Source organism: Ahaetulla prasina, chromosome 3 (assembly GCF_028640845.1).
Source record: "Ahaetulla prasina isolate Xishuangbanna chromosome 3, ASM2864084v1, whole genome shotgun sequence".
Classification (NCBI taxonomy): Eukaryota; Metazoa; Chordata; class Lepidosauria; order Squamata; family Colubridae; genus Ahaetulla; species Ahaetulla prasina.
Genome location: NC_080541.1, coordinates 230839375 through 230866593, shown reverse-complemented (window position 1 = coordinate 230866593; position 27219 = coordinate 230839375). Strand labels below are relative to the sequence as shown.

The 27219-nt window shown below is 50.4% G+C and overlaps 1 protein-coding gene across 1 annotated transcript in view; it reads right to left on the bottom strand.

Moving 5' to 3' along the window:
* LOC131195101 (uncharacterized) overlaps nucleotides 1-27219 on the bottom strand; it is a 49797-nt gene that overhangs the window by 2084 nt on the left and 20494 nt on the right. The window contains exons 5-9 of the mRNA XM_058176730.1: nucleotides 15057-15237; nucleotides 13827-14093; nucleotides 13403-13552; nucleotides 6956-7123; nucleotides 1249-1401 (exon numbers count right to left, since the gene is read on the bottom strand). Of these exons, the coding sequence (XP_058032713.1) occupies nucleotides 1250-1401; nucleotides 6956-7123; nucleotides 13403-13552; nucleotides 13827-14093; nucleotides 15057-15237 (918 nt within the window). The 3' untranslated portion in view covers nucleotide 1249. The remainder of the gene's footprint in view (nucleotides 1-1248; nucleotides 1402-6955; nucleotides 7124-13402; nucleotides 13553-13826; nucleotides 14094-15056; nucleotides 15238-27219) is intronic.

The following is a 27219-nucleotide window of genomic DNA, read 5'->3' as shown; positions in this document are numbered from 1 at the left end:
GAGAAGAGCAAGAAAGATGATCAAGGGACTGGAGGCTAAAACATATGAAGAACGGTTGCAGGAACTGGGTATGTCTAGTTTAATAAAAAGAAGGACTAGGGGAGACATGATAGCAGTAGTCCAGTATTTGAGGGGCTGCCACAGAGAGGAGGGGGATCAATTTATTTTTCCAAAGCCCCTGAAGGCAGGGCAAGAAACAATGGATGGAAACTAATCAAAGAGGGGATTAAGAGAAATGTCATAACAGTGAGAACAATTAACCAGTGGAAGAACTTACCTCCAGAAGTCGGGGGCGCTCCATCACTGGAGGTTTTTAAGACGAGACTGGACAGTCCTGTAAAGGTATGGGGTCTCCTGCTCCAGAAGGGGGCTGGACTAGCAGACCTCCAAGGTCCCTTCCAACCCTTTATTTACGGGACCGCCTGCTGCCACCGATAGCCTCCCACCGACCTGTGCGCTCACACAGGGAGGGTCTCCTCAGGGTGCCGTCAGCCAAACAATGTCAGCTGGCGACCCCCAGGGGGAGAGCCTTCTCTGTGGGGGCACCCACCCTCTGGAATGAGCTTCCTCTGGGGTTACGATTACTTCCTGACCTCCGGGCCTTCCGCCGTGAACTCAAGACCTTTCTGTTTCATCGTGCAGGGCTGGCCTAATACACTTTAGTTTTTAATTGGGTTTTTTTTTATCATTTTTCTATTATAATTTTTAAATGGGGTTAGCCAAATTGAATAAGATTTTTAAAAGGTTTTTAAATCTATTTATCAAATCATTCTTATGTTGGCTGTAAACTGCCCCGAGTCCTTCGGGAGAAGGGCGGTATAAAAATCAAATCAAATCAATCAATAAATAAATAAACCCTGTTATTCTATTAATTCTGAGACTCTTTTTCCTTGTCCTGCCTTCAAAGGCTTTGGAGAATAAGATGACCCCCCCCCCGGTCCTCTTTGTGGCAGCCTCTCAAATACTGGAAGATTGCTATCATGTCCCCACTAGTCCTCCATTTCTCCAGATCGTCTCTCTCCTTTCCTCCTCCTTCCCCTTGAGGGGGTTTGCTTCTCTCTGCACCCCATTCTGCAGTTTGCTGGTGGGTCCAGGCTCTGGGTTGGTGTCCCTCCAGAACACCTCATCTAGGGAGAGGGGCTTCTGCTGGACCAGGGCTCAGAATCCCAGGGAGGGGCTCTCTCTGCTCTCCTTTGCACCCCAAGACCTCCCCTTTCCATACGTGTCCCATGAACCAAAGACACTCACATCAGGGCCTGGGGGTTGAGCAAGTCATATACCCACAGCCATTTCTGCAGCACTTCTTGTTGCTTGGACATTGCGAATCCATGGAACACGTGTTTGTGCATAAACCCAGAGGTGGGATGGGCATGTCCACATTTGGGCAAGACCCGGCTTTCCCTGCAAGGAGAGAAGAGCAAAGGGTGAGCTGGGAAGTCCTTGGTGGGAGGGGACATCACAGGAATCAGAGGAAGCCTGCAAAAGTCCTGGGGAGGATCTGCTGGCCCTGCTCCAGGGGGTCTTTGCTGCTGGTGGGCGCAGCCTGGGCGTCTTGAACTCACTGTTCCAAGAGAAGCCCTGGAGGGTTCTTCAAAGTCCCAGCCAGGAAGAACCAGAAGGGTCTTCACAAAGCAGGCAGGAGCTGCAAGAGCAGAATAATCAGGAGGGATTTGTAGGTGCCCCCACCCCCATTTTGACACCGTGATTATCCTCTGGGTGATGATGGCGGCGATGGAACTCCCTCGGCGATTGGATTCGGCTAACCACCTCCTCTTCTCCCCTTCTCCTCGATGTTTTTTCCATCTGGACCTTATGTGCTGTCTGCTTGCCTGAGGTCCGGACTTTTGGGCCAAATGGACCAAGCTGGGAGGAAGGTGATAGGAATTGGTGTGCTCGGCCATGGAGTATTTTCCCTCCCCCTGGACTCTGGATTCTAGATTCTGTTTTTGGCGTCTGGACTCTGGGGCTTGGGGGGGGGGTTTAGACGGTCGGGACTGCCAGCTCAGGGTCGTGAGATCGGTAGGACCCGGTTGAGGTTGGATTACTCCCCGGGGCCTGCCTGGACCTGCTCCCCTCCACCTTCATGTGGAGTGGGTTGTAGGGTGGAGAATGCTGGCGGCAATGACTTTTTTCCATCAGCCTGAAGGGGGCCTACCATGGAGGAGCTGCTATCCTAATGACATCAGACGCTGGTTCTTTTAAGATTGGCTCAATCCGGACTGTTGTAACATCGAGGTCGACTGGGATGAACTCATTCATATGCCGATTCGCTTTATATGCGTTATTCTCCGATCGAACTTCTTGGCCTGCGGGATTCCCCCATCTCGCGGGAATGGCCCTCCTTTTTATCGAGGGCCTACCTCAATGAGGGGTCTTGGGACCCGGAGAGGTGGCATGCGTCCAAGAAGAACTTTTGGGGTTTTTTAAAGAGGTTTTTTAAGGGGGAAAGGGTAGTGATGGGTGTTGGGGAGAACCCGTCGGGGAGGGAGCCAGTTCCTGCGTGCACTCGCGGCATTTCTTCAATAGATCCGAAGGTAATGGGGGAGGGTTATGTTCCTATTATTGAGGGTGGTTCCATCTGCACGGTAAGTGGGAGGCGCAGATATGGTGGAAGTGGGAGGCCATATCGTTCTCTGGGGGCACGTGTTCGCTGTTTAAAAGCGATCGCTCGCCCCGGCCTCCCAGACTTCTCCCGTTCCCTGAGTGGCCAGAATCCTCTGGACTTGGGCCTTCGGCTGATGCTGTGCAATGCATGGTCCGTTGTCAATAAATCCCCCCTGATTCATGATCTTATACGGGGGGGGGGGGTCGGCGGACCTTATGGGCATTATGGAAATCTGGTTGGGCACAGAAGGGGGTGTTCCCCTTGTCGAAATGTGCCCACCGGGTTTCCGGGCATTTCATCAGCCGAGGGCCCAAGGACCGCCCTGAGTCCTTCGGGAGATGGTGCGGTATAAAAATGTAATTATAAATAAAATAAATAAATAAAGGAAGGGGTGGGGGGGTGGCGGTTGTTATTAAGGAAAGTCTAGAACCAAGGGAGACCACTGTACCTCAGAAAGCCGGTTGTGAATCCCTCTTTGTGAAGTGGGGTCATAGGGTTCAGGTGGGCTTGTTGATCGCATACCTGGCTCCTTGCTGCGTGACAACAGCCCTGCCCGAGTTGTTGGAGGTGCTTGCCGGGGTGGTGGTGGAGACCCCCAGATTTATGGTCATGGGGGACTTCAACTTGCCATCGACCGGCTTGTCATCAACGACGGCTCGGGAGTTCATGGCCTCCATGACGGCCTTGGACCTGACTCAAGTAGTTGATGGCCCTACTCACATTGGGGGAAGCACACTGGACCTGATTTTTATCTCTGGACAGTGGTTGACGGATCTGGACTTAGGAGATCTAGTCATCGAGCCTTTGTCATGGTCAGATCATTCTCTCCTTCATCTGGACTTTCGGACTGCCACTCAACACCGCAGGGAGACGGGACCAATGCGTTGGTTCCGTCCCAGGCGCCTGATGGACCCGGAGAGGTTTCTGATGGAGCTTGGGCCGTTCCCCGAGGATCTGGCCTATGGCACGGCTGAAGAACTAGTCGCGGCCTGGGAACTGGCCGCGGCTGGGGCTCTAGACCGTGTTGTGCCTTTGCGGCCTCTGACTCGGCGAACTGACTGGTTCTCCGAGGAGCTGAGGGAGATGAAACGCCGGAGAAGACGCCTAGAGAGTGCTTGGAGATCCAGCCGTTCAGAGGCTGAGCGAACACTAGTTAGGTCATATAGTAGGACCTACCTAGTGGCATTGAGGGAAGGGAAGCGTTTATACGTTTCCCCCCTCATTGCGTCGGCAGATAACCGCCCGGCCGCCCTGTTTTGGGTGACCTGCTCTCTCCTTTATCAGGAGGAGCGGGAGGACCCCTTACAAGGGCAGGCCGAGGAGTTTAGTGGTTATCTACACGATAAAATCGTTCAGCTTCGGGACGGGTTGGATCAAGATTGGGTAGATCCAGGGGAGAGGTCGGAGACTCGTCTTGTTGAGACTGTTTGGGATGAATTGGACTCTGTGACTCCTGAGGACATGGACAGGTTGTTGGGGAGGTTGAATGCCACCACATGTTTGCTGGACCTGTGCCCCACCTGGCTGGTGCTGGCCACGCAGGAGGTGACACGAGGCTGGCTCCGGGGGATTATAAACGCTTCTTTGTTGGAAGGGGTTTTCCCTGCTGCCTTGAAAGAGACGGTGGTGAGACCCCTCCTCAAGAAGCCTTCCCTGGACCCAGCTGTTTTAGGAAACTATCGTCCGGTCTCCAACCTTCGTTTTGTGGCAAAGGTTGTAGAGAGTGTGGTGGCACGCCAACTACCCCAATACCTGGATGAAACTGTCTATCTAGACCCATTCCAGTCCGGCTTTCGGCCCGGATACAGTACGGAGACGGCTTTGGTCGCGTTGGTTGATGATCTCTGGAGTGCCAGGGACAGGGGTTATTCCTCAGCCCTGGTCCTATTAGACCTCTCAGCGGCTTTTGATACCATCGACCATAGTATCCTGCTGCACCGGCTGGGGAGTTTGGGAGTGGGAGGCACCGTTTATCGGTGGTTGTCCTCCTATCTCTCTGACCGGTTGCACTCGGTGTTGGCAGGGGGGTAGAGATCGACTGCGAGGTGCCTCATGTGTGGGGTGCCGCAGGGGTCAATTCTCTCGCCTCTCCTGTTCAACGTCTATATGAAGCCATTGAGTGAGATCATCAGTGGTTTTGGGGTGAGGTACCAACTGTACGCTGATGATACGCAGCTGTACTTTTCCACCCCAGGCCACCCCAACGAAGCGGTTGAAGTACTGTCCCGATGTCTGGAAGCTGTGCGGGTCTGGAAGAGGAGAAACAGGCTCAAGCTGAATCCCTCCAAGATGGAGTGGCTGTGGATGCCGGCACCCCGGTACAGTCAGCTGCAACTGCGGCTGGCTGTTGGGGGCGAGTCATTGGCCCTGATGGAAAGGGTGCTCAAGTTGGGCGTCCTCCTGGATGGGCGGTTGTCTTTTGAAGATCACTTGACGACCGTCTCCAGGAGAGCATTTCATCAGGTTCGCCTGATTCGCCAGTTGCGCCCCTTCCTGGACCGGGATACCCTATGCATGGTCACTCATGCTCTGGTTACCTCTTGCTTGGATTACTGCAATGCTCTCTACATGGGGCTCCCCTTGAAGAGCACCCGGAGGCTCCAGTTGGTTCAGAATGCAGCTGCGCGAGTGATAGAGGGAGCCGTTCGTGGCTCCCATGTAACACCACTCCTGCGCAGACTGTACTGGCTACCTGTGGTCTTTCGGGTGCACTTCAAGGTTTTGGTTACTACCTTTAAAGCGCTCCACGGCTTAGGACCGGGTTACTTACGGGACTGCCTACTGCTACCGATTACCTCCCACCGACCCGTGTGCTCTCACAGAGAGGGACTCCTCAGGGTGCCGTCCGCCAAACAATGTCGGCTGGCGGCCCCCAGGGGAACGGCCTTCTCTGTGGGTGCTCCCACCCTCTGGAATGAACTTCCCCCAGGACTGCGACAACTACCTGACCTTTGGACCTTTCGCCGCGAGTTGAAGACCTACCTATTTATTCACGCAGGACTGGCATAGAAATTTTTAAAAATAAATTTTTAGCAATTTTAATATTCTGATTTAATTTGGGGTTTTTATGTTCTTAATAGTTTTAATCTGGCCTGATGTTTAATAAGATTTTTATGATTGTTTTTATTATGTATATTGTACTGTTTTTATTTTGGCTGTGAACCGCTCTGAGTCCTTCGGGAGAAGGGCGGTATAAAAATCTAAATAAACTAAACTAAACTAAATTAAACTGTGAGGAGCCTATTTGGGGTCTGACCCCAGCTCATTCACACCTGCTCTCTGCAGCTGCTGTTTTGTTGTGTGCTCTAGAGGCTGAGAAATCATGCAGTCTGGCCCAGTCTGGGCACTGGGCATACCGTGCCTTAAACAGCCCACAAAAACGACAACAATTTGTTTAGAAGTGAGGCTGGGAGCAACTTGGTGATTTCTTACTATTCTTACTCTTACTATTCTGGCAAGGTGGCTACCCAGACTCACGGCAGCCCAGCCTGCTTCAGCCTCTGCAGCAGAAATTCCAGGTCTCGTCTGCAACTCTGGACAACATCCAGATTGGGGGATGGGCGAGCCCCCCTAAACAGCTGGCTCTAAGCCACAAGGGGCTTCCAAACCTTGTTCGGGTTCAGCTGGACAGGCACCGGCAACCAACACGGAGCACCCAGCACAAGCAGACTGCCCTGCAAACAGCTGCTTGTTGCAAAAAGCAAAATAAGTTTCAGGAGACGCCTCCTATCAGCAGAAACGAGAGCAGCTGACATTAAAGGGTGGAGAAGCATCACCAAATCTGGCCAGCCCAGGAGGGTCAACTTGCTGCAGCCAACTCCCTGTGGCCATTTTGTTGTGGTCAACTCAGCATGGACATTTCACCATGGCCAACTTGCCACGGCCATGTTGCCACGGCCAACTCACTGCAGAGCAATCCATGTGGGAGAACTCAACGCGATAAATGTTTTCCACCCCAGTTTCTTCTACATTATTTCCATTTTGGAACATTTATCACGCGGAATTCTTCCGCAGCAGATTGTCCTTTGGGGAGTTGGCCGTGTCAAGATGGCCACGGCTAGTTGTCCCATCTTAGGAAGGGACACGGCTGATGCACTCAACTAGAGAAAGTGAACTATGGCACATGCGTCCCAGGTGACACGCCACAACATTTTGGGTGACATGCTAGCATTCATGACACCCACAACTGTTCTTCAAAGCCTGCCCTGTTCTCGTGTGGTTTCTGGAGGCTGCGGAGGCTGCTGGAGAAGACGGAGTGCTCTTGCGTGCCCTCCAGCCCTCCAGAAGTCACAAGAGAGAGAGAGACAGACAGAGCGCGCCTTGTTCTCCATGGGCTCTGGAGCTGCTCACCTTTCACCAGCATGCGAAACTTGATCATCTTTAGAGTCTTATGCAGTTTTAACAGGTTGCAGCTGTCACGGAAAAGTTGTTTCCGAAGCCACCCCAGGTGAGTAAGCTCCGATCTACCTGGAGTGGGCTTGTACGGGCGGCAGGGATCTTTCACATAAATCACAGCGCCTGAAGGGAAGTGGCACACAGCGGATCCTGAGGCTCACGTACACAATAGGCCTGAATTTTTTAAAAAAAATAAATGCATGCAGGTAGCCCTCCGCTTACGACCGCAATTGAGCCCAATATTTCTGCTGCTAAGCGAGACGTTTGTTAAGTGAAATTTGCCCCATGTTGCAAGTTTTCTTGACATGGTTTTTAAGTTCAGTTAGTAACACCGTTGTCACCAAAGGAGATCACAGGACCCCCTGGGACACAGCACAACCATCATAGATACGAGTCAGTTGCCAGTTTTGATCACATGACCATGGGGATGCTGCAACCGTCATAAGTGTGAAAAAGGGTCGTAAGTCATTTTTTTCACTGCTGTAGTATCTTAGAATGGTCACTAAACGGATTGTTGTAAGTTGAGGACTACCTGTATGTAAAAAATTGTTTCCTGTGTGTGTGTGTGTGTGTGTGTCTGCATGCACAGGCATAGGTGTGTAAAGTTAGGCATTTTCCTTCCCCCCCCCCCCCGATACATCAAGCTCAAAAATTCACCATCATTTGAGCAGACTTACTTATACAAAAGACTTCCTTGCCTCAGTGCCATCACCTCGCCCTGATCCGGCCGTACTGGACCACTGGTTACTTGGTCCCCTGTCAGTCAGGGTTCGGCCTTGATATGGGAGACAGACCGCAGTGATCCCCACCAGTTGATGGTGGGGGCAGCTGATCCATCCTCTTGGTGGCCTTTGTACCGTTGCTCATGTTGCTCTTGGAGTCCTCCTGGACACTTTGACTGCAAAGTCCTCTTGGTGGCCTTCGTACTGTTGCTCACGGCGTCCTCCTGGACACTGTTGGATTGGGTGCCCTGCGCAACAGTGGTTCTCCTCGCTCTTCTGTGGATTTCTCCATTTGATGGTTGTGGGTAAGGAGAGATTGGCCCAATGGGCTCTCCTTCAGAAGCCCCTCCCCCAGATTTTGGTTCCCTCCCCCATTCATTTTAACGTCTCATGGAAAACCTGGAAGAGGTCAGTCTTTGGTTCAGAGGGCCATGTCATCAACAGATGCTGAGGACACCCAACAATGCATCACACCCAGGGCAGTACTGGCAACATCTGGAGTCAGGGTTTGAAGGCCGTTGGGGTCTGGATGGAAAGATATGGGATGAATTCAAGCAGGACGAAGTTGCTGTTTGCTCATCAAGGCCCCCCACCCTGTCCGCTATTGTTTTTTGGCCAAGAGGGAAAAAATGCACCTCCTGGAACCTCCTTCCCCAAAGAATTCGTAGAAGATGCCAGAGAAATGCTGACAACATCTCAGCTCCTGTATGAAGAAACTTCCCCATTCGAGAAGAACACTGCAGCTTCTGGACCTTCCCACGACTTGCAAAGAGCCATCGAGGAAGTCTTGTCCTTTGCTTGTAGAAATGCGAACAAGGCCTGGCATCAAAAGGCAGAACTGTTCTGGTATGATGTAAGAACCATGAAGTAGCACATCCTGGTATGCTCAGGAACATTGCTGTCTATGCAGAAGAAGCTACCGGACAGTGGGAAGTTGACTTGCCACCTCTTTACAAGCTGAGATCTTCATGGGATCCTTCCCCAGCTTGGTGGCTGGATTTGGTTAACTATTCTTCCGATGTTGGAAAAGGAGAGACTGAAACAGATGGGGAGTCAAGAGAGGAACCAGCCTGGACTCCATAAATGGTCCAAGTCAAATCCTTCTTGAATTCTGTTGATTCTTATCGAGCACCAATTTAGTGCTGACTGTTAGATGACTAGGTTTGTGTAGTGAGCAATAAATCAACTTCACTGGAACTTAACCTGGGGCCCTGTTTCTTTGCACCCGACATGGGATGAGCCATGTTCATCACCTTTGCTCCTCTACCTGTGTTTCTTGGTAACCTTGGTGGCTTCTCCCAGTCCCACTCAGAGAATCAAGTCTGGAAGTGGTAGCTCCCAGGTCCCTCCTGTCTGGGTGTCCTGGCTGCCGCGGTTCAGGAAGACCACTCTGAGGCTGTGCTCTTTCCGGAAGCTTCCAGGAATCTTTGCTGAGCCTTCCTCCTCTTCTGGAGACGGACTGACCTCTGGGGTTGGTGTGCGAAGGACCCAGAAAGTGATCCAGGTGGGGCAATCCTCTGGGGAGGGAACCTTGGTCTGACTCTGCCAATCCTTCGGAAATGCATCCTTCCTGCTTTAAACCCCCCTCCCCCATTTATCACCTTCTTGGCAAGCAGATAGGGGGTTTCGTAGCTGCTTTCTCAGCTAAGGCAGAAGGCGGAAGGTCTTCCTGTCTTCTCTGCATATTTGTGGCTGCAGTTTCAGTTTCTTACTTCTGAGAGTGGCTTCCTCTGCGCCAGAGTGAGAGGCCCAACTGTGGGCGGTTTTTTTCCCAGCCAACTTCCTAGAAGGGCTCAAGGACTTCCGGCTGTACCTGGAATAGGAGAGCAGCCTCTGCCAGTTTAGCCCAGCCCACCCCAGTCCTGGCACCGATGTCATCCTGCCAGGCTCTTCTGAAGCTCCTTCCCACCCCCCAGCCATGTTTCCACCCACCATTCCTTCTTCTTCCCATGGTAGGAATGCAGGTGAAACCAGACTCAGACCGGAGGAAGCCGCCCAGGAGAAACACAGATCTGGAGACAACCCAGAGGCTGCGTTGGCCTCCGCTCAGCTCTGACTCAGCTGGGAAAGGAAGGATGGCAGGCTGGGTTTTCCTGCCAGGAGAAGCCCTCTCCTCCCTGTGCCAGAGAAAGGACAGCATGTCCCAGGAAGAGCCTCACAGTTCTGCAAAGAAGGGAGAGTTAGCCCGATCCCACAGGAGCCTCTGACCTTTGGGAAAGCATGCCAGCAGCATCTGGGCCACCCACACCCCTAATGCCCAGTTAGGCCCATGGAGGAGCAGCTCCAGGCTGGGGGGAGAGAAGAGGGTGGGCTGTTGCTTACAGACCAGAGAGGGAAGCTCTGGGGAGAAGAAGCAGAGGGTGGGGCAAAGCTGGGAAACGAGGCTGCGACTATTATTTAGTTCAAAGTAGATTCAGAAAATACCCTGAATGTGAACCAAACAAGGAGAGTCTGTTTGCTTGAGGCCATGGAGAGTAGTAACCTTGTGCTCAGCATAGGATCCCAAATCAAAGGATCCCAGACAGGGATCTATCAGGGAATCTGTTGAGCACGGTCCAAAAAACACAAGGAGGCAAATGCAGCAACAACACAATCAGAGTTCTGCCTGTTTTTAGAGTTTTGCATTCATTGCCGGTACAGCTTCACACAGACACATAGACAACCATGCACACACACACACACACACACACACACACACACACACACACACACACACACACACAGACTTGATCAATGGGCCCTATCCAACAAAATGAAATTTAATGTGGAGAAAAGCCAGGTTTTACACCTGGGCAGCAAAAACCAAAGTTACAATTAGAGATTAGGCAAACTCTGGCTCAAAACCAGTCACTGTGTGAGGGACCTTGGAGTCCTTGTGGAAGATCACTTGAATAGGAGCCAGCCGTGTGTGGCAGCAGCCAAAAAAGCGAATAAAATCCTTGGTTGCATAAACAGAGACATAGAATCAAAATCACGTGAAGTATTAGTACTGCTTTATAAAATCTTACTAAGGCCACCCCTGTATTCCATACAGTTTTGAATCCTGCATCCAGTTTTGGTCACCACATTACAAAAAAGATGCTGAGACTTTGGAAAAAGTGCACAGAAGAGCAACGAAGAGGATTTAAGGCCGAGGTGGGATTCACTTACCTTCCCTATCAGTTCGCAAATATGAGTGCCACCTTCCATCCATGCTTGGCCTTCTATGCATGCTCTTTGCTCGCGCGTGTGCACAGCCTCCAAAATGTGGCTAAATAGGATGGCATTACATCCAGGTGGGTGGGTGGGGCCTACCGCAGTCGGAGCTACCAGTTCGCCTGAACTGGACAGAACCGGCTGAATCCCACCACTGATTAAAGGCCTGGAGACTCAAACATACAACGGAAGGTTGCAGGAATTGGGCCTGGCTAATCTAATGAAGAGAAGGACCAGGGGTGACAAGAAAGCAGTCTTCCAATATTTGAGGGACTGCCATAGAGAGGAGGGGGGTCAGACTATTCTCCAAAGCACCAGCAGGCAGGACAAGAAGCAATGGTTGGAAACTAACCAAGAAGAGAAGCAACCTAGAACTAAGAAAAAGTTTCCTGACAGTGAGAACAATCAAGCAGTGGAACGGCTTCCCTCCAGATGTTCTGGGATTTCTGGAGGGTTTTAAAGAAAAGACTGGACAGACATTTATATGGGGCGGTATAGAGTCTCTTGCTTTAGCAGGGGGTTGGACTAGAAGACCTCCAAGTTCCCTTTTGGGTTGGCAACCAATTGCAAGGAGCCAGCACGGTCTCATCCTTGGCAGGAAGTCCGGCTGGGGGAAAGGGAAGGTCCTGTAGCAGGGCTCAGATGGGGCACCTGACCAGCAGCTGAGGACCCTGAAGGTTTCGCAACCACTGTCCCTGAGGAAGGGTCCAGTGGTCAGCAGAACCTGGCCATTTCCAGCAGGCGCCTGCCCGCTCTTCCCTGATGCTGGCTTCTCTACCTGGGATTGGCATGAGGGTAGCAGGGCCCTCTGGCCTCACCCACATGCCCCCTTACAGAAGCTGCCTGGGAGATGCTTCTGAAAGCCCATCTACCCCTACACCACAGTTGGTGAGTTGGAGGGTTTTGCCCCCTTTGGGTAAAGAGGTGCGAAATACTGAGATCTCACCGTTGCCTAGAAAGCAGGATAAACATGCAGGAGATAGCTAAATACCTTTCACGTTGATTGGGAAGCAGCCAACAATGGTTGTAAGATTGATGCCTACATCACGGTTCTAAAGAACGAACGGCCCTTGATTTAGAATCATTCATTCAGCAGTTGCTTGAAGTTACGATGGGGCTAAATGGGGCTTACGGGGGGTGGGGTGTCTCTGGAATTCTCCTCCCAACTGGCATCTCTTGCACGCCCTCACTTTATGACACACTGCTTAGTGATGGACAGTCCAGTCCCAATTCCCGTTATGCTTTGAGGACGATCTGTAACTAAATAACTAAATAACAACAACTAACCAACAAAGCACTGATGATGTTACCTAGTTTGGATAATGAAACTTCTGCAAGAAAACAGCCAAGCTCAGAGAACACCAAGGAGCCCCGCAGTCCTCCCCCCTCCTTTTTCTCCTCCTCTCCCCAAACCCCCTCCCTTCCGGCACTGATGATGTTCCCTAGTTGGGTCATGAAATGTCTTCAAGAAAACCAACAAGCTCAGAGAGCTAAAAGGAGCCCCACAGTCCTCCACCTCCTCCTCCTCCATTCCACAACCCCCCCTTCTCTTCCAGCCCTGATGATGTTCTCTAGTTGGGTCATGAAGCATCTGCAAGAAACCCACCAAGCTCAGAGAGCACCAAGGACCCCTCACAACAACAACTAAAGGGAGGTTAGTTATTGAAAGCCTTAGAACTTATCAATATGGTAGTTTCCTCCCCACTTTTATCAAATGCCAGTTCTGCCACCAAATGAGTCCAGCCATAGAGAGTGTCCCCTCCCACACATCAAATGCAAATGCCCATCAAGCACAATTCTGATCCCTTCAAGGGGTCCCTCTTGACCCCTCCTGGCCCTCGTCCCAAATCTCTGTTTCAAGGGAGAAGATCTTTCAGGGAGCCAGGTGGTCCCTTTGATCTTCTCTGTTTGGAGAGCCCAACGGAGCCATTCAGAACCAGCTGCTCAGGAGAAGCACCAGGGACCCCTCCCCCCAAGCAGACGGCTCCCCCCATGGACCTTCTAGTTGGCCAATTTTTGGACAATGTCTTTGGGAGCATGCGCTGCCCAGAAGGCCTTGGAGACTGACCAATTCAAGAGATCAACAGCTCCTGGACTCCATGATAGCAGCCGGCAAACCCAGGGTCTTGGAGATCACATTGAGGGCAGAAATGCAGGAGGAGAAGTGGTTCCATGAGCCACAGCATCCCCACGGGGGCTGCCCACGGTGCTCAATGGGCTAAATGAGCTTTCTAAGTTGGCATGATCTGGATGTCCTCCTCCAGATCAGTGCCAGGCTCCACTTCCTCCCAGATCACGTCCCTACAGCCACATCAGTGGTGTCTGTCTGTGCTCCCGAGCGTATGTCTTAACTCATTGCACACATTCCGGTCAATTGCCAGCCTGTGATTCAGCATTTTGTGCAAAGCTAGAAGGAGGCTGATTTAGTAACCCAAGTTGACCAGCTGAAGAGCAGCTGGAACCGTCAAGACCCCTCTGTGAATACCGTCTGGAATCTGGCAGGAAGTCCCACATCCTGTCCGGCAGCACTTCTGGTTCCCCTCGCAGCGGGCATCGGACTGGCACTCCTCCGTGCAGTTCCCATTGGGCACCTCCAGCTCTGCCTGGGGACAGGTGCCAGCTTTCTCTGCGACTTCTGGAAAAGGCCCGGGACAGAGATTGAGCCATGGGCGCCACCTGGCGACTGGGCCTCCCTTGCCAGGGCTGGTGAGCATTTCCCCCCCACTGCTGCCATCCAGTAGAGGGGATGGGGTGGGGGAGGGCCCTCTGTTCACCCAGGTGCCCCATGGAATCCCCCCCAGCCCACCCACCTGCATCCCCAGAGCGGCCTGCTCTGGGGGCAGCCAGAGAAGGAGGCTTCCTTCTTCTTTCTCCTGGGGAAGCTGGGCAGGGCCGGCCCTTCCACCCACCTGTGGTGTTCTGTCCGGCCGAGTCAGGCTCCTGAGCACAGGTCGTGAGGAGCCCCACCAGGGAGAAGAGGAGGAGGGGGCAGCTGCCTCTCCTGGGCGTCATGGTGGCTGTGTCTGAAGAAAGCTGTGGGATCCGGCCTGCCTCAGGCCAAGCTTTAAGCTCTCCCAGGTGTGGCTGGCAGAGGGGAGGGAGGGCGGAGGGGAGGGGAGGGAGAAGACGGGCACCTGGTGAGCAAGCGGCTCTCAGCTCTTGTGCAATTGCAAGGAATCAGGTGTCACGGCCGATCTCCCCCCACCCCATGCAAACCAGGAAGCTGCCAGCTCAGACAGCAGACTGGAACTGACCAGCCAACTGGCCAGGTGATTTGAACGTGCCAGGAGAGTTCACTCCACCTGCTGGGCATCAGCTCTTGGGTTCCTCAGCTTCGGTGGATCCTACAGCCTTCTGGCATGGCTCCTGCTCAGCCCGGCCGGGGCTTTCCAGGGGAGAAGCAGGAGGCTGGTCAGCATCTGGGCAGAGCTTTTGGCCACAACGCACCTCCAAGGAGTTCCCCATGGGTTGTGATGGACAGCTGCTGGCAGTGGACGCGGGTGGCTTCCTGCAATGAACTCTTGGGTGGAGCATTTCAGAGAAGCCAGTGAGATAGCAGGAAAAGTGGGCCAGAAGGATGGAAGGACGCAGCTCTTGGTGTCCACACAATGGAGAAGGTGCTCAAAGGGTCAGTGAGATATTGGGGTACACCTAAAAGGTGGGAGGATGTATCTATGGACCTCTGATTTACAGGACAGGCCCAAGAAGACCTTTGGTGGTTAACTGTCATGCCAGCACCCTATCTTGATACTCTGTGGTTCAGCCAGGAGACCACAGCTTAGAAGATTTTCAAGATGGCTTGGAATGACCACGGTGATCTTCCTATGCTTCAGATTCCAGGAGAAGAAGGATGCTGGGTTCACTTTTGCTGGTGGGCTTTCCAGAAGCCTCTGGAGATACAACAAGGAGCACAGAAAGGGAATGTCTCAGTGCAGGAAAGGAGCTTTGAGCTGGATCCAACCACAGATACCATAAATGGATTTGGGCCACCTTCTCGGTTTGCATCCAGAAATCAATGCAGGGCAGTTTTTTTGCTTTCTCTGACATCTGGATCCTTTACCATATCCCCCAATTGCTGAAAAGTGATCACTTGAAGATTTGAAGAACCAGTTGGGTGAGTTGCTGTTTTTCCTTCTCACTTGCAAGTGAGTTGGTGAAGGTGACCTGGATGAGATGAACTCCTGAGAGACAGAATGACTCTTGGTGTGTAGAAAATCCAAGATGGGTGCTGGGCAGGAAGGACTTCTTCTCTGGGCCACAGTCCTTGATCTTGGACATCCAGGTGGTGGGAACAGCCAGGGAGGCAACTGTCTTGGCATCCTTTACAGGCACAAAGAGGGTAACAGCTCAGCATGGTCTGTGATTACTGAATAACAGAACAACAGAGTTGGAAAGGAGCCTTGGAGATCTTCTAGTCTTGCTCAGTCAGGAAGCCCTATATACCATTTCAGACAGATGGTTTTCCAGTCTCTTCTTCAAAACCTCCAGTGATGGAGCACCCAACTTCTGGTGGCAAGCTGTTTCACTGGTTAATAGTCCTCAGTGTCAGGAAATTTCTCCTTAATTCCAGGTTGCTTTCTCTCCTCGATTTGTTTCCATCCATTGCTTCTTGTGCTGCCTCTCCTGGTGCTTTGGAGAACAGGTGGACCCCCCTTCCTCCTCTCTGTGGCAGCCCCTCAAATATTGGAAGGCTGCTATCCTGTCTCCCCTAATCATTCTCTTCATTAAACTCTACATCGGCAATTCAGGGGTGAAATCTACTTACCTTCCCTACCGGTTCGGAAATGCACGCATCATGTGCAATCCGCTCTCACACGTGCACATCATGTGCACACTTGGACCCTCTGTGCATGTGCGGAGGGTAAAAAACAGGTTACTTCCTGGTTAAAACCAGGAAATAACAACATCCAGGCGGGTGGGCGGAGCCTCATGCTGCCGCCGCTACTGGTTCTCTGAACCACCTGCTGCCATTGCTACCGGTTTGACCGAACCGGTCCGAACCGGTAGCATTTCCCCCCCTGCCCCAATTCCTGCAACCTTCTTCATATGTTTTAACCTCCAGCCCCCTCATCATCTTTGTGGCTCTTCTCTGCACTCTTTCCAGAGTCTCAACTGTGACATTACATTGTGGTGACCAAAACCGGACACAGTACTTACCAAGGCCTTAGAAAGTGGAACTAAGACAGGGGTGAAATCCAAATTTTCTTACTACCGGTTCTGTGGGCGTGGCTTGGCGGGCGTGGCAGGGGAAGGATACTGCAAAATCCCCATTCCCACCCCACTCTGGGGCCAGCCAGGGATGGTATTTGCCGGTTCTCCGAACTACTCAAAATTTCCTCTACCGGTTCTCCAGAACTGGTCAGAACCTGCTGGGTTTCACCCCTGAACTAACACTTCACCTGGTCTTGATTCTATCCCTCTGTTAATGCAGCCGAGGACTGTGATCCCGTGATCTTTCTGGGTGGATTCCCCCAGTGGCTGCCCACCAGCAATCCAGGCCCACCGGGTGATCTGGGCAGCCACTTGGGTCTCAAGAGAGGCCCGTCTAAAGACAGGACGGATTGGCAGAACTACAGCTGACCAGCCTCCTGGGCTTTCAGAGGTGGCATTTTTTAAAATATGGGCCTTTTTCCTTCTACATTATTTTATCGTTGAATGTGCATCATCATTTTATCATGCAGGTAGTCCTTGACTTATAGTGCTTGTTTAGCGACCACTCCAAGTTAAGATGGCACTGAATGAAGTGACCTATATGGAGGATCTTTGCACTGGTGGCTCTCACAGAATCCTGAGTGGTTTTATGACGGACGCAACGTCCAGAGGTCACCTGAGGATGGCCGGGTGACACCTTCCCAGCAAAGTCAGTGGGGGAAGCGGGATTCGCTTTAAAAAAACACCACCTGATATCATAAAATATTATAAAATTGGGAAGAACTAAAACAACCTCATTTGCTTAGCAACAGAGGTTTCCAGTCGCAATTGCAGTCATAAGTCAAGTCACTATACAGGTAGTCATACAAGAGTTCGCTTAGTGACCGTTCAAAGTTACAGCAGGACTGAAAAAAGTGATTTACGACCATTGTAGCCGCCCCACGGTCACGTGAACAAAATTCAGATGCTTAGCCACTGACTCATACTTACGACGGTTTCCGCGTCCGGGTGGGGGGGTCACGTGATCCCCTTTTGCAACCTCCTGACATGCAGAGTCAACGGGGAAACCAGGTTCACTTAACAACCACGTCACTAACTGCAGTGTTTCACTTAACAACCGTGGCAAGAACGGTCGCTAAAATGGGGCAAAGAACCATCTCACTTAGCAATGGAAATTTTGGGCTCAATTGCAAGTCGTAACTCAAGGACTGCCTGTACTCGGTCTAACTTTTTCTACTTCGTAATACTTCTTACACTCTGCTCTGTTTGGTAGATTTGAACCCACCCCCAAGCACCCTCTTTCGGGATTCTGGGGGGCAAGGGGGGGACCCTCCCCCCCTTCCAGTCCCCACAGATAAACAGACATGCAGCAGCCCAGCCAGGCTGAGTCAAAGCCAAGGAGGGGGGGGGTGCAATTTACGTGGGGCTGATCTTGCCTGACTCCCTCCTGGCTCCCGAGTGATCTTGCGGCTTCCCCTCCGCTTGCTGTGGCTGATGGGTTTGGCCACTCCTGCGGGTGTGTGAGAGGTCACTTGGCAGCCCTGCAGTCAGCAATGTGGCAAGAGCTGAATGTGCCCACAGCCGCTTTGTTTGGAGAGCTCCCTGCCCTGCCCTGGCAGAAGCGGCTTTACGCAACTCAGCACAGTCTGGGCCCTGCGGGGAGGGGAAGGGGGCTGACGGGGGAGGGGGGGCTGGAGAGAAAGGGGGGGGGGCCCGGAAGCTGCGGTGGAGAGGCCCACCGAAGTCCCCCGCCCCTGCCCCCGCAGGACCGAGTCTTCCTCCGGTGGATCTCCAGGCTGAGTTGACCGCATGATCTAAGCTCCGCCTGTTCTGGGGCTCTGCGGAACCCAATTGAACCCCCCCCCCTCCTTGGCTTTGACTCAGCCTGGCTGGGCTGCTGCATGCCTGCTTATCTGTGGAGACTGGAAGGGGGGGGAGTTCCCCCCGTTGCCCCCCAGAATCCCGAAAGAGGGTGCTTGGGGGAGGGTTCAAATCTACCAAACAGAGCAGAGTGTATTACGAAGTAGAAAAAGTTAGACCGAGTACAGGCAGTCCTTGAGTTGCAACTTGCAATTGAGCCCAAAATTTCCATTGCTAAGTGAGACGGTTCTTAAGTGAGCTTTGCCCCATTTTAGCGACCGTTCTTGCCACGGTTGTTAAGTGAAACACTGCAGTTGTTAAATTAGTGACGTGGTTGTTAAGTGAACCTGCATGTCAGGAGGTTGCAAAAGGGGATCACGTGACCCCCCCCCGGACACGGCAACCGTCGTAAGTATGAGTCAGTGGTTAAGCATTCGAATTTTGGTCACATGACCGTGGGGAGGCTACAATGGTTGTAAGTGCTTCCTGTGGGCGAATTTGGCTCTTGGGCCTAAAACCCGGAGACCCCTGGCAGCAGGAACGCATCGGATGAATCGGTCCACCCAGATGGCATCTTATGGGGCATCGAGAAGCACAAGTTGGTTGCTTGCCCTGAGGGGGGCTGAAGGGCACCGTGGTTTTACACAGGCGGAGGAGGCTCAGCACACAGAGATGAGCCAGGGTTAGGACTTGGATGGGAGACCACCAGGAAATGCTACGGCTTAGACCAGACAAATAAGTTGAACAGATATCCCAAAGGAAAGCAGGGCCAGACTACTTCCAACCTCTTTCCTTCATCCTGCCTTGAGCAGGGGGCTGGACTAGAAGACCTCCGAGGTCCCTTCCAGGATCCCTTCCTAGGATTCTACATTCTTCTTTCTTTCCAAAGTTTTTTTTTTATTTGCATTTATATCCCGCCCTTCTCCGAAGACTCAGGGCGGCTTACACTGTGTTAAGCAATAGTCTTCATCCATTTGTATATTATATACAAAGTCAACTTATTGCCCCCAACAATCTGGGTCCTCATTTTACCTACCTTATAAAGGATGGAAGGCTGAGTCAACCTTGGGCCTGGTGGGGCTTGAACCTGCAGTAATTGCAAGCAGCTGTGTTAATAACAGACTGCATTAGTCTGTTGAGCCACCAGAGGCCCTGTGCTTCTCAAATCCGGGCACCTTCATTGCAAAGAGCCATTCAGAGATTCCTGCCTTGCGTTTGAATTGCTTGGCTCTTCTTCCGGTGACTTCCTTTGCAAGCAGCCTTCTCAGGAACTCAGGAGAAGCTTCTGGAAACAGGGTCTGGAGCATCAGAGCCACAAATGGGGCCTTTGCAGGCCATGTGAACCCCAGAGCTGAGTGGGAGCTCCCTGGGAGGAGGGTGGCGTGGGTTTTATGGGGAAACCTGGAACCAGTGTCTCTGTCCCGGGAAAAATCCATTGAAGCAAAGGGGTGAGTTCAGCTTACTACTCCTATAAAGTGACCAGCCGGAGGGAGGCTCTCTGAGCATATGCAGAGTTTCTGCTGCATTGCTGTAGCCAGTAAAAAATACAGGCAGTTCTTAAATTACAGAGCCCTGGTGGTGCAGTGGTTAGATTGCAGCATTGCAGACTAATTCTGCTGACTGCCAGTCAGTTCGATCCTGACTGGCTCAAGGTCGACTCAGCCCTTCCGAGGGGGGTAAAATGAGGGCCCAGATTGTTGGGGGCAAAAGGCTGACTCTGTAAACCGCTTAGAGAGGGCTGGAAAGCACCGTGAAGCGGTAGCTAAGTCTAAGGGTTATGGCTATTGTTATTACAACCACAACCGAGCACCAATAAACTTCCAAGTGGCCTCAACAATTCTCAGAGAGAGCACTAACGACCAGGCGACTGCAAGGAATATAAATCCTTCCATCCTCCACCCTTCAGTCAGAACTGAGGAAGCTTCTTGGATGAGAAGTGAAACATCTTCAAAGAAAACCAAAAAAGTCAAGTTACCTCTTGAAAGAAAGCGCCTTTGGGACACCCACAACCTGGACAATGGAGAATCTCCACTGACATAAACCTATTTTGTTGTTTTAGCCATTTCAGTTCAACCGGTCAGTTGCGTCCCACCCTTGGCGTTTGAAGTTACAAGGGGACTTAGGCCCACTTTTCACACTTACACCCTGGTGTCACATGATCAAACTTCAGTTGTTTGGCAACTGGCATGTACTTACGACGGTTTGCAGTGTCCGGGGGGTCACGTGATCCCCTTTCGCAACTCTCTGACAAGCAAAATCAATGGGGAAGCCAGATTCACTTAAGAACCATGTTACCCACTTAACAACTGCAGTGATTCACTTAACAGCTATGGCAAGAAATGTGGTAAAATGGAATAAAACTCACTTAAGTCTCACTTAATTTTGGCCTCTGCTGTGGTCACAAGTCAAGGACTAACTATATGAACTATCCTGCCATGAGAACAGTTTCCTCCGGTCTCTTAATCTACATAATTAATGCTCTGTTGAAGTGTGGATGTCTGTGGAGTTCTCAGTCATCCATGGTTGCCCCAAAGGGATTTTTTTTTCAAGAGGCAACTGGACTTTCTGGTTTTTCTTAGAAGACATTTCGCTTCTCATCCAAGAAGCTTCTTCAAAGAATGCAGGTGAAAAGGGAAGTCACATCACAGGAAACCATGGCCTCATCCGGTCCAGTTTTACTTTCCAAAACCTACTGGTGAAACCCTGTGAATTGTTGATGTGATGGGTGGTGTTGCCAACTAGAGGAGCCAATAAGGTGGTTAGATGTTTTGCAATGTTGTAGGTGACAGAGTTGACGCTGCCGACAATTGGTTGGCAGAAGAAGCTTCTTGAATGAGAAGCGAAATGTCTTCAAAGAAAAAACCCAGAAAGTCCACTTGCCTCCTGAAAAAGCACCTTTGGGACTATTGAAGTGTAGAAGCTAAGGAGTACAGAGAAGAGCAACCAGGATGATGAGGGGACTGGAGGCTAAAACATACAATGAACAGTTGCAGGAATTGGGCCTGGCTGGTCTAGTGAAGAGAAGGACCAGGGGAGACAGGATAGAATCTTCCAATATTTGAGGGGCTGCCACAGAGAGGAAGAGGGGGTCAAGCTATTTTCCAACTGAAGACCAGACAATGAATAATGGATGGAAACTGATCAAGGAGAGATTCAACCTGGAAATAAGGAGGAATTTCCTGACAGTGAGAACGATCCACCAATGGACCAGAAGTTGCCTTCAGAAGTTGTGGGAGCTTCATCCCTGAAGGCTTTCAAGAAGAGACTGAACTGCCATCTGTCAGAAATGGTGCAGGGTCTCTACTTGAGTGGGGGGTTGGACTAAATGATCTCCAAAGTCCCTTCCAACTCTGTCAATCTGTCAAGCCCAGGGCTTCCCCTTGTGCCTAAGCAGCCCTGCATAAGGAACCACTGCTGAGCGTTGCTCTGTGAATTCTTTTTCGGGTATCAATCTCTATTCTGTCCACAGTATTATTAAGGAAGTTACCAGATCGACGATCTGCTAAGATTTATTCTTCACAAGCTGTGCTTCTAGGGCTTCCAAGCTGATGGCCCACCTCTCTCTTTATGACCTCGCCTAGACTCTCGGCAAGTATCAGTGCCAGGCTGACTAGTCTCGGGTTCCTCCTCCTTCTCCCAGATTCGGAGATAATCGTAAAAATTCAGCCATGCCATCAATGATCTTTCTGGACCTGAGAAAGCAATTTGTCCCTCTCAAGAGACTTAAACTCCCTCAAAGTACCAAAATACGGGGACCTTGGTGCTCTCTGAGCTTGGTGGTTTTCCTGCAGACATTGCCAAACAAGCTATCATCAGCATGATCGTGTTACTAGTTTGGTAATGAAAGTTATGCAAGAAAACCACCAAGCTTAGAGAGCACCAAGGTCCCCACAGTCCTCCCCTCCCCTCCCCTCCCCTCCCCACTCTCTCCTAGCACTGATGACATTCCCTAGCTGGGTAATGAAACATCTCCAAGAAAATCACCAAGCTTAGAGAGTATCAAGTCCTCCTCCTCCTCCTCTTCCTCTGCAAACCCTACTCCCTTCTAGCACTGATGGCATTCCCTAGTTGGGTAATGAAACTCTCTAAAAAAACCACCAAGCTCAGAGAGCACGAAGAGCCCCCCCCCCGTCTTTCTCCTCCTTCCCCTCTTCCTTCCTTCTTCCTCCTCCTCCTCCTCCTCCGCAAACCCTCCTCCCTTCTAGCACTGATGACGCTCCCTAGTTGGATAATCATCTCCACAAGCTTAGAGAGTATCAAGTCCTCCCCCCCACTTCCTCCTCCTCCTCCTCCTCCTCTCCACAAACTCCACTCCCTTCTAAGATTTCCGTAGTTAGGTAAGGAAACATCTGCAAGAAAACCACCAAGCTCAGAGAACAGCAAGGACCCCACAGGTCAACCCTGAGCTGCAAATGTCCTCTTCTGTCAGTACCTAAATATTTCTGGTCTTGTTACTGATTTTCTTTTATTTTGAACTTAGTAGAGGAATCCCTAAACCTGACTCCCGGAATTGAAGTCCACAAGTCTTAAAGTTCCAAGGTTGGACACCCCAGGTCTGAGGTCTCCTGCTTGAGAAAGGGGTTGGACCAGTGGTGAAATCCAATTTTTTTTACTACCAATTATGTCGGCATGGCTTGGTGGCCATGGTGTGGCTTGGTGGGCGTGGCAGGGGAAGGATATTGCAAAATCTCCATTCCTGCCCCACTCTGGGGCCAGCCAGAGTTGGTATTTGCTGGTTCTCCAAACTACTCAAAATTTCCGCAACTGGTTCTCCAAAACCTGCTGGATTTCACCAGACCTCCAAGATCCCTTTCGATTGTTCTTCTGTATCCTTTTCCCCACTAGCTCTCTTATTCTTGCTCTGAGCTTCTGAAAATCCCCTTTGTTTCCAAGCCAAGAAACGTACATTCAGATTTATAATCCTTTAATATCATCAAACCCTCCAGCGTGACAAAGCACATTCCTCCGACGATTCACTTCCTTAATTCAACCTTCTTTATCAGTTAGGATCTAGTCAAGGTCAGTCGATTCTCTTGTGCTTTTCTCAATCTTTGGAAGGAGAAAGTGATTGGCAAAGCAAGCCAAGAACTTCCTGGGTTGAACTTCACTCTTGACAGATGGGCTTCTGGTCACTCTGTCCCCAAGATATTAATCTAGCTTTTTGGAAACTCACATATGCTGTCTTCTTCCCAGCTCCCAGTTTCAGAATTAAAATTCTGAAGACAGAATTACCATATAAGGAACTAGTATGGCCAGTCTAGAGAAAAGAAGGACTACCTTATCCCACCAGACTTGAAATCCTGGGTTTAGAAAACTTGGAACTCCGTCGCCTTCGACAGGACCTGGGTTTAGCTCATAGAATCATCCATTGTAATGTCCTTCCTGTTAATGACTACTTCAGTTTCAACTGCAATAATACAAGAGCTACCAATAGATTTAAACTTAATGTCAACCGCTCCAATTTGGATTGCAGAAATATGATTTCTGTAACAGAATTGTCTGTGCTTGGAATGCATTACCTGACTCCGTGGTCTCTTCTGCTAACCACAAAAGCTTTAACCAAAATCTATCCTATAGATATATCGCTATATATAGATATAGATATATCCTATAGATATATATCTATATCTATATATCTATATCTATATCTATATCATCTATATCTATATCTATATCTATATCTATATCTATATCTATCTATCTATCTATCTATCTATCTATCTATCTATCTATCTATCTATCTATCTATCTATCTATCTATCGCTATATATAGATATAGATATATCCTATAGATATCGCTATAGAGCACTGCACACCAGAACAACAAGACACCAGAACAGTTTTTTCCCAAAGGCCATCACTCTGCTAAACAAATAATTCCATCAACACTGTCAGACTGTTTACTGAATCTGCACTACTATTAATCGTTTCATAGTTCCCATCACCAATCTCTTTCCACTTATGACTGTATGACTATAACTTGTTGCTGGCAATCCTTATGATTTATATTGATATATTGATCATCAATTGTGTTGTAAATGTTGTACCTTGATGAACGTATCTTTTCTTTTATGTACACTGAGAGCATATGCACCAAGACAAATTCCTTGTGTGTCCAATCACACTTGGCCAATAAAAATTCTATTCTATTCTATTCTATTCTATTCTATTCTATTCTATTCTATCCACTGTTGACCTCACCCCATTCTTAAGAGGACTTTAAGGGGCGTGCATAAGAGCACAAACGTGCCTACCGTTCCTGTCCTATTGTTTCTTTCCCTATATATATATATATATATGCTTATACTTCCTTGTTTCTCATCATATATATGTTTACATATTATATAATCTTTTTGTGTGATGCTTATGTATATTGTTATGACAAAATTAAATAAATAAAATAAATAAAATAAAATAAATAAAGGGGACATGATAGCAGTGTTCCGATATCTCAGGGGCTGCCACAAAGAAGAGGGAGTCAAACTATTCTCCAAAGCCCCTGAAGGCAGGAGAAGAAGCAACGGATGGAAACTCATCAAGGAGAGAAGCAACCTGGAATTAAGGAAGAATTTTCTGACAAATGAAACAGTGGAATGGCTTCCCTCCAGAAGTTGTGGGTACTGGAGGCTTTTAAGAAGAGATTGGACAACCATTTGTTTGGGATGTTATAGGGTCTCCTGCTTGAGTGGAGGAGGGGGTTTGGACTAGAAGACCTCCAGGGTCCCTTCCAGCTCTATTCTGATTGATTGATTGATTGATTGATTGAATAGAGTGGCTGGCAGAGAGGGCCTCACTAGCAGCAGATCCCTGCCTGGCCTGGCCACCCTCCAACCCAGATCTCAGCCGAGTGTGAAACTACATCTTTATCCAGAGACTGAATCTGCACAATGTGTACATTCTTGCCCAGCACAGGTAGTGCTGGACTTACAACTATAATTAAGACTGGAATGTCCATAGCTAAGTGTTCTGGTTGTTAAGTGAGTCACGCCTATATTTATGACTGTTTTGTAACTGTGGTTGTCAAGTGAATTGCATGGAGCTGTTATTTGTGTCTGACATCCCTCACTGACTTTCTTTGTTTTACACACACACACACACACACACACACACACTGAAAATTACAAGTAGCGATCACGTGACCCCCGGGGATGCCACAACCATCCTTAATAAATGCCGGTTGCCAGGCGACTGAATTCTGATCACGTGACCAAGGGGATGCTGCAATGGTCATGAGTCTGAAGATTGGTTGCAAGTCAATTGTTTTCAGTGCCATCATACGTGTGAACAGCTGCTAAACGAATGTTCATAAATGGAGGACTACCTGTAAGAAGAAAAGTTTTTGCTGCCGGAAGAGAAGCCATCTTTCTTGACCCAAAGCTAAGAGCTTCTGATCCCTGCCAGGTTTTGGTGACTAAGGAAAAATGAGGGTTTGGACTGGGCTCCCCAGAATTCTGCAAGTCTACAGTCATCCCTCAAACTTAAGTATTGCATGTCTGTCTGTTCATCCATGCTGTTGTGTCTCGCCCGCTTTCACCGCAGCCGGGGCCTTCTTATCTGCTTCCGAACACAGAGGAATGTCCTAGTATGCCTCCCGGCCCCAGCCCTGGCTCCATGCCCAGACAGGCTGAAGAAGAGCAAGTACCTCCAGCCCCCAGCCCTGGCTCCATGCCCAGGCAAATGGAGCAACTAGACCCCTCCCCCTCCCCCACAGCCTGTGAGCCTGAGGAAGGTCAATTACCAACAGCTGCAGACTGGAGTGACCCTCGCTTCAGGAGAATTGATAAGCGGAGGCGACAGAAGGAAGGGAGGGGCAGGCCGGGATAAGTGCTGAGTCATGGAGCCACACCCCTTGGCCTATATAAAGGATCTGCTTTCTGGCATTCTCTGAGTCAGGCAAAGTCTAACATATCTTGCTGAAGTCACTTTCTGGTCTCCTGCCTGCCCTGAGGACTTTGCTAGGACTTTGGCAGAGCTGCAGAGGCACGCCTGATTTGGATTTCCCTGACCCGGTCGTCAGCGGAGGAGTGGGACACGACACATGCATCCAAGCTGTGTATCCATGCACCCATCCATGCATCCATCCACCCAATAACGCCAAGCCAAATCAAATTAAGAGAATCCAATGGAAACAATTTTCCTGTGAAAGAAAACTCCTCCTCCCCCCACAGATTCAGTGGGTGTTTTCTAGCAAAACCGTTTGCATAGGGAAAGAGGAGGAGGAGGAGGAGGAGGAGGAGGAGTGGTGAATGAGGACCAGGAGGCAGCCTGGAGGGGTTTGGTCCAAAGGAGAGCAAGCTGCCCAAGGTTTCATTCCAGTCTCCTAAGTGTAATCCCCACTGAATTCAGTGGGGCTGACTCTCCTATCCATAGGTTTGATGCTGCAGGTCCTGGGCCACAAAATCCCCACTTCCCTGCTCTTGGGAAGTGTGCCAGGCTTTAGGTACCCAGGATCCTGGGCTCTGCTGGCACAGACGTGACAGCTTCAGCCCATCTGGATGTCCTTCAACAAAAGCTAAAAAGAGAACTAAAGTGGCAGGAGAGAGGGAAAACTCCAGCTGTAGTAAATTTACTTGACCGTCTGCAAGCTCCAAGCAGTGAGAATCCGTGGCAAAGCCCCAAACAGCCCCTAAAGTCCAGATGCCACATTGAAGCATAGTGCAATGGAGACATCACAAATAGTTTCCCCCAAACTCAACCACGGTCAAGAACAAGTGCAGAGAAGAGCAGCAAAGGCGATCAGGGGTCTGGGGGCTAAACCGTACGATGAACAGTGGAGGGAACCAGGTATGTGATGGTGGTGAGTATCTGTAGCTCAGGTGGAGGATGAGAGGGGTGGAGGGTCTCCTTCTGAGTCTGTGTGGCCTGTTTCATTAGGTAACATCCTCAATGGAATTTAGGGGAGGTCAGTGTTGGTGAACGTCTCCTTATAAGGGCCTTGTGTGGTCAGTAGCTCTTGGATGGTGAGGTCACATCAGGTGAGGGTCCAGTGATGAGTCTGGTGATGGGGAGGACATGTCTGGTGAGGGTCAAGACCAACAAGCTCTGAGAGCACCAAGGACCTCACAGTAGCCAGGTGAGAGGGAATGGATTAAGCATGCTGGAGCAACGGGGGCTAGGATTAGGGGATTTCCCCTTAAATCCCACTGAAGATGTTAACCTAGGCTGGTAACGAAATGTTCGGAAACCAACCCACCAGCTTGGAATAAGGTATGTCCAGCCTAATGAAGAGGACTAGGGGTGTGTTGTGCCTCGTCCTCCCTCCTCTCCTCAGCTGGGCCCCTCCCGTCTACA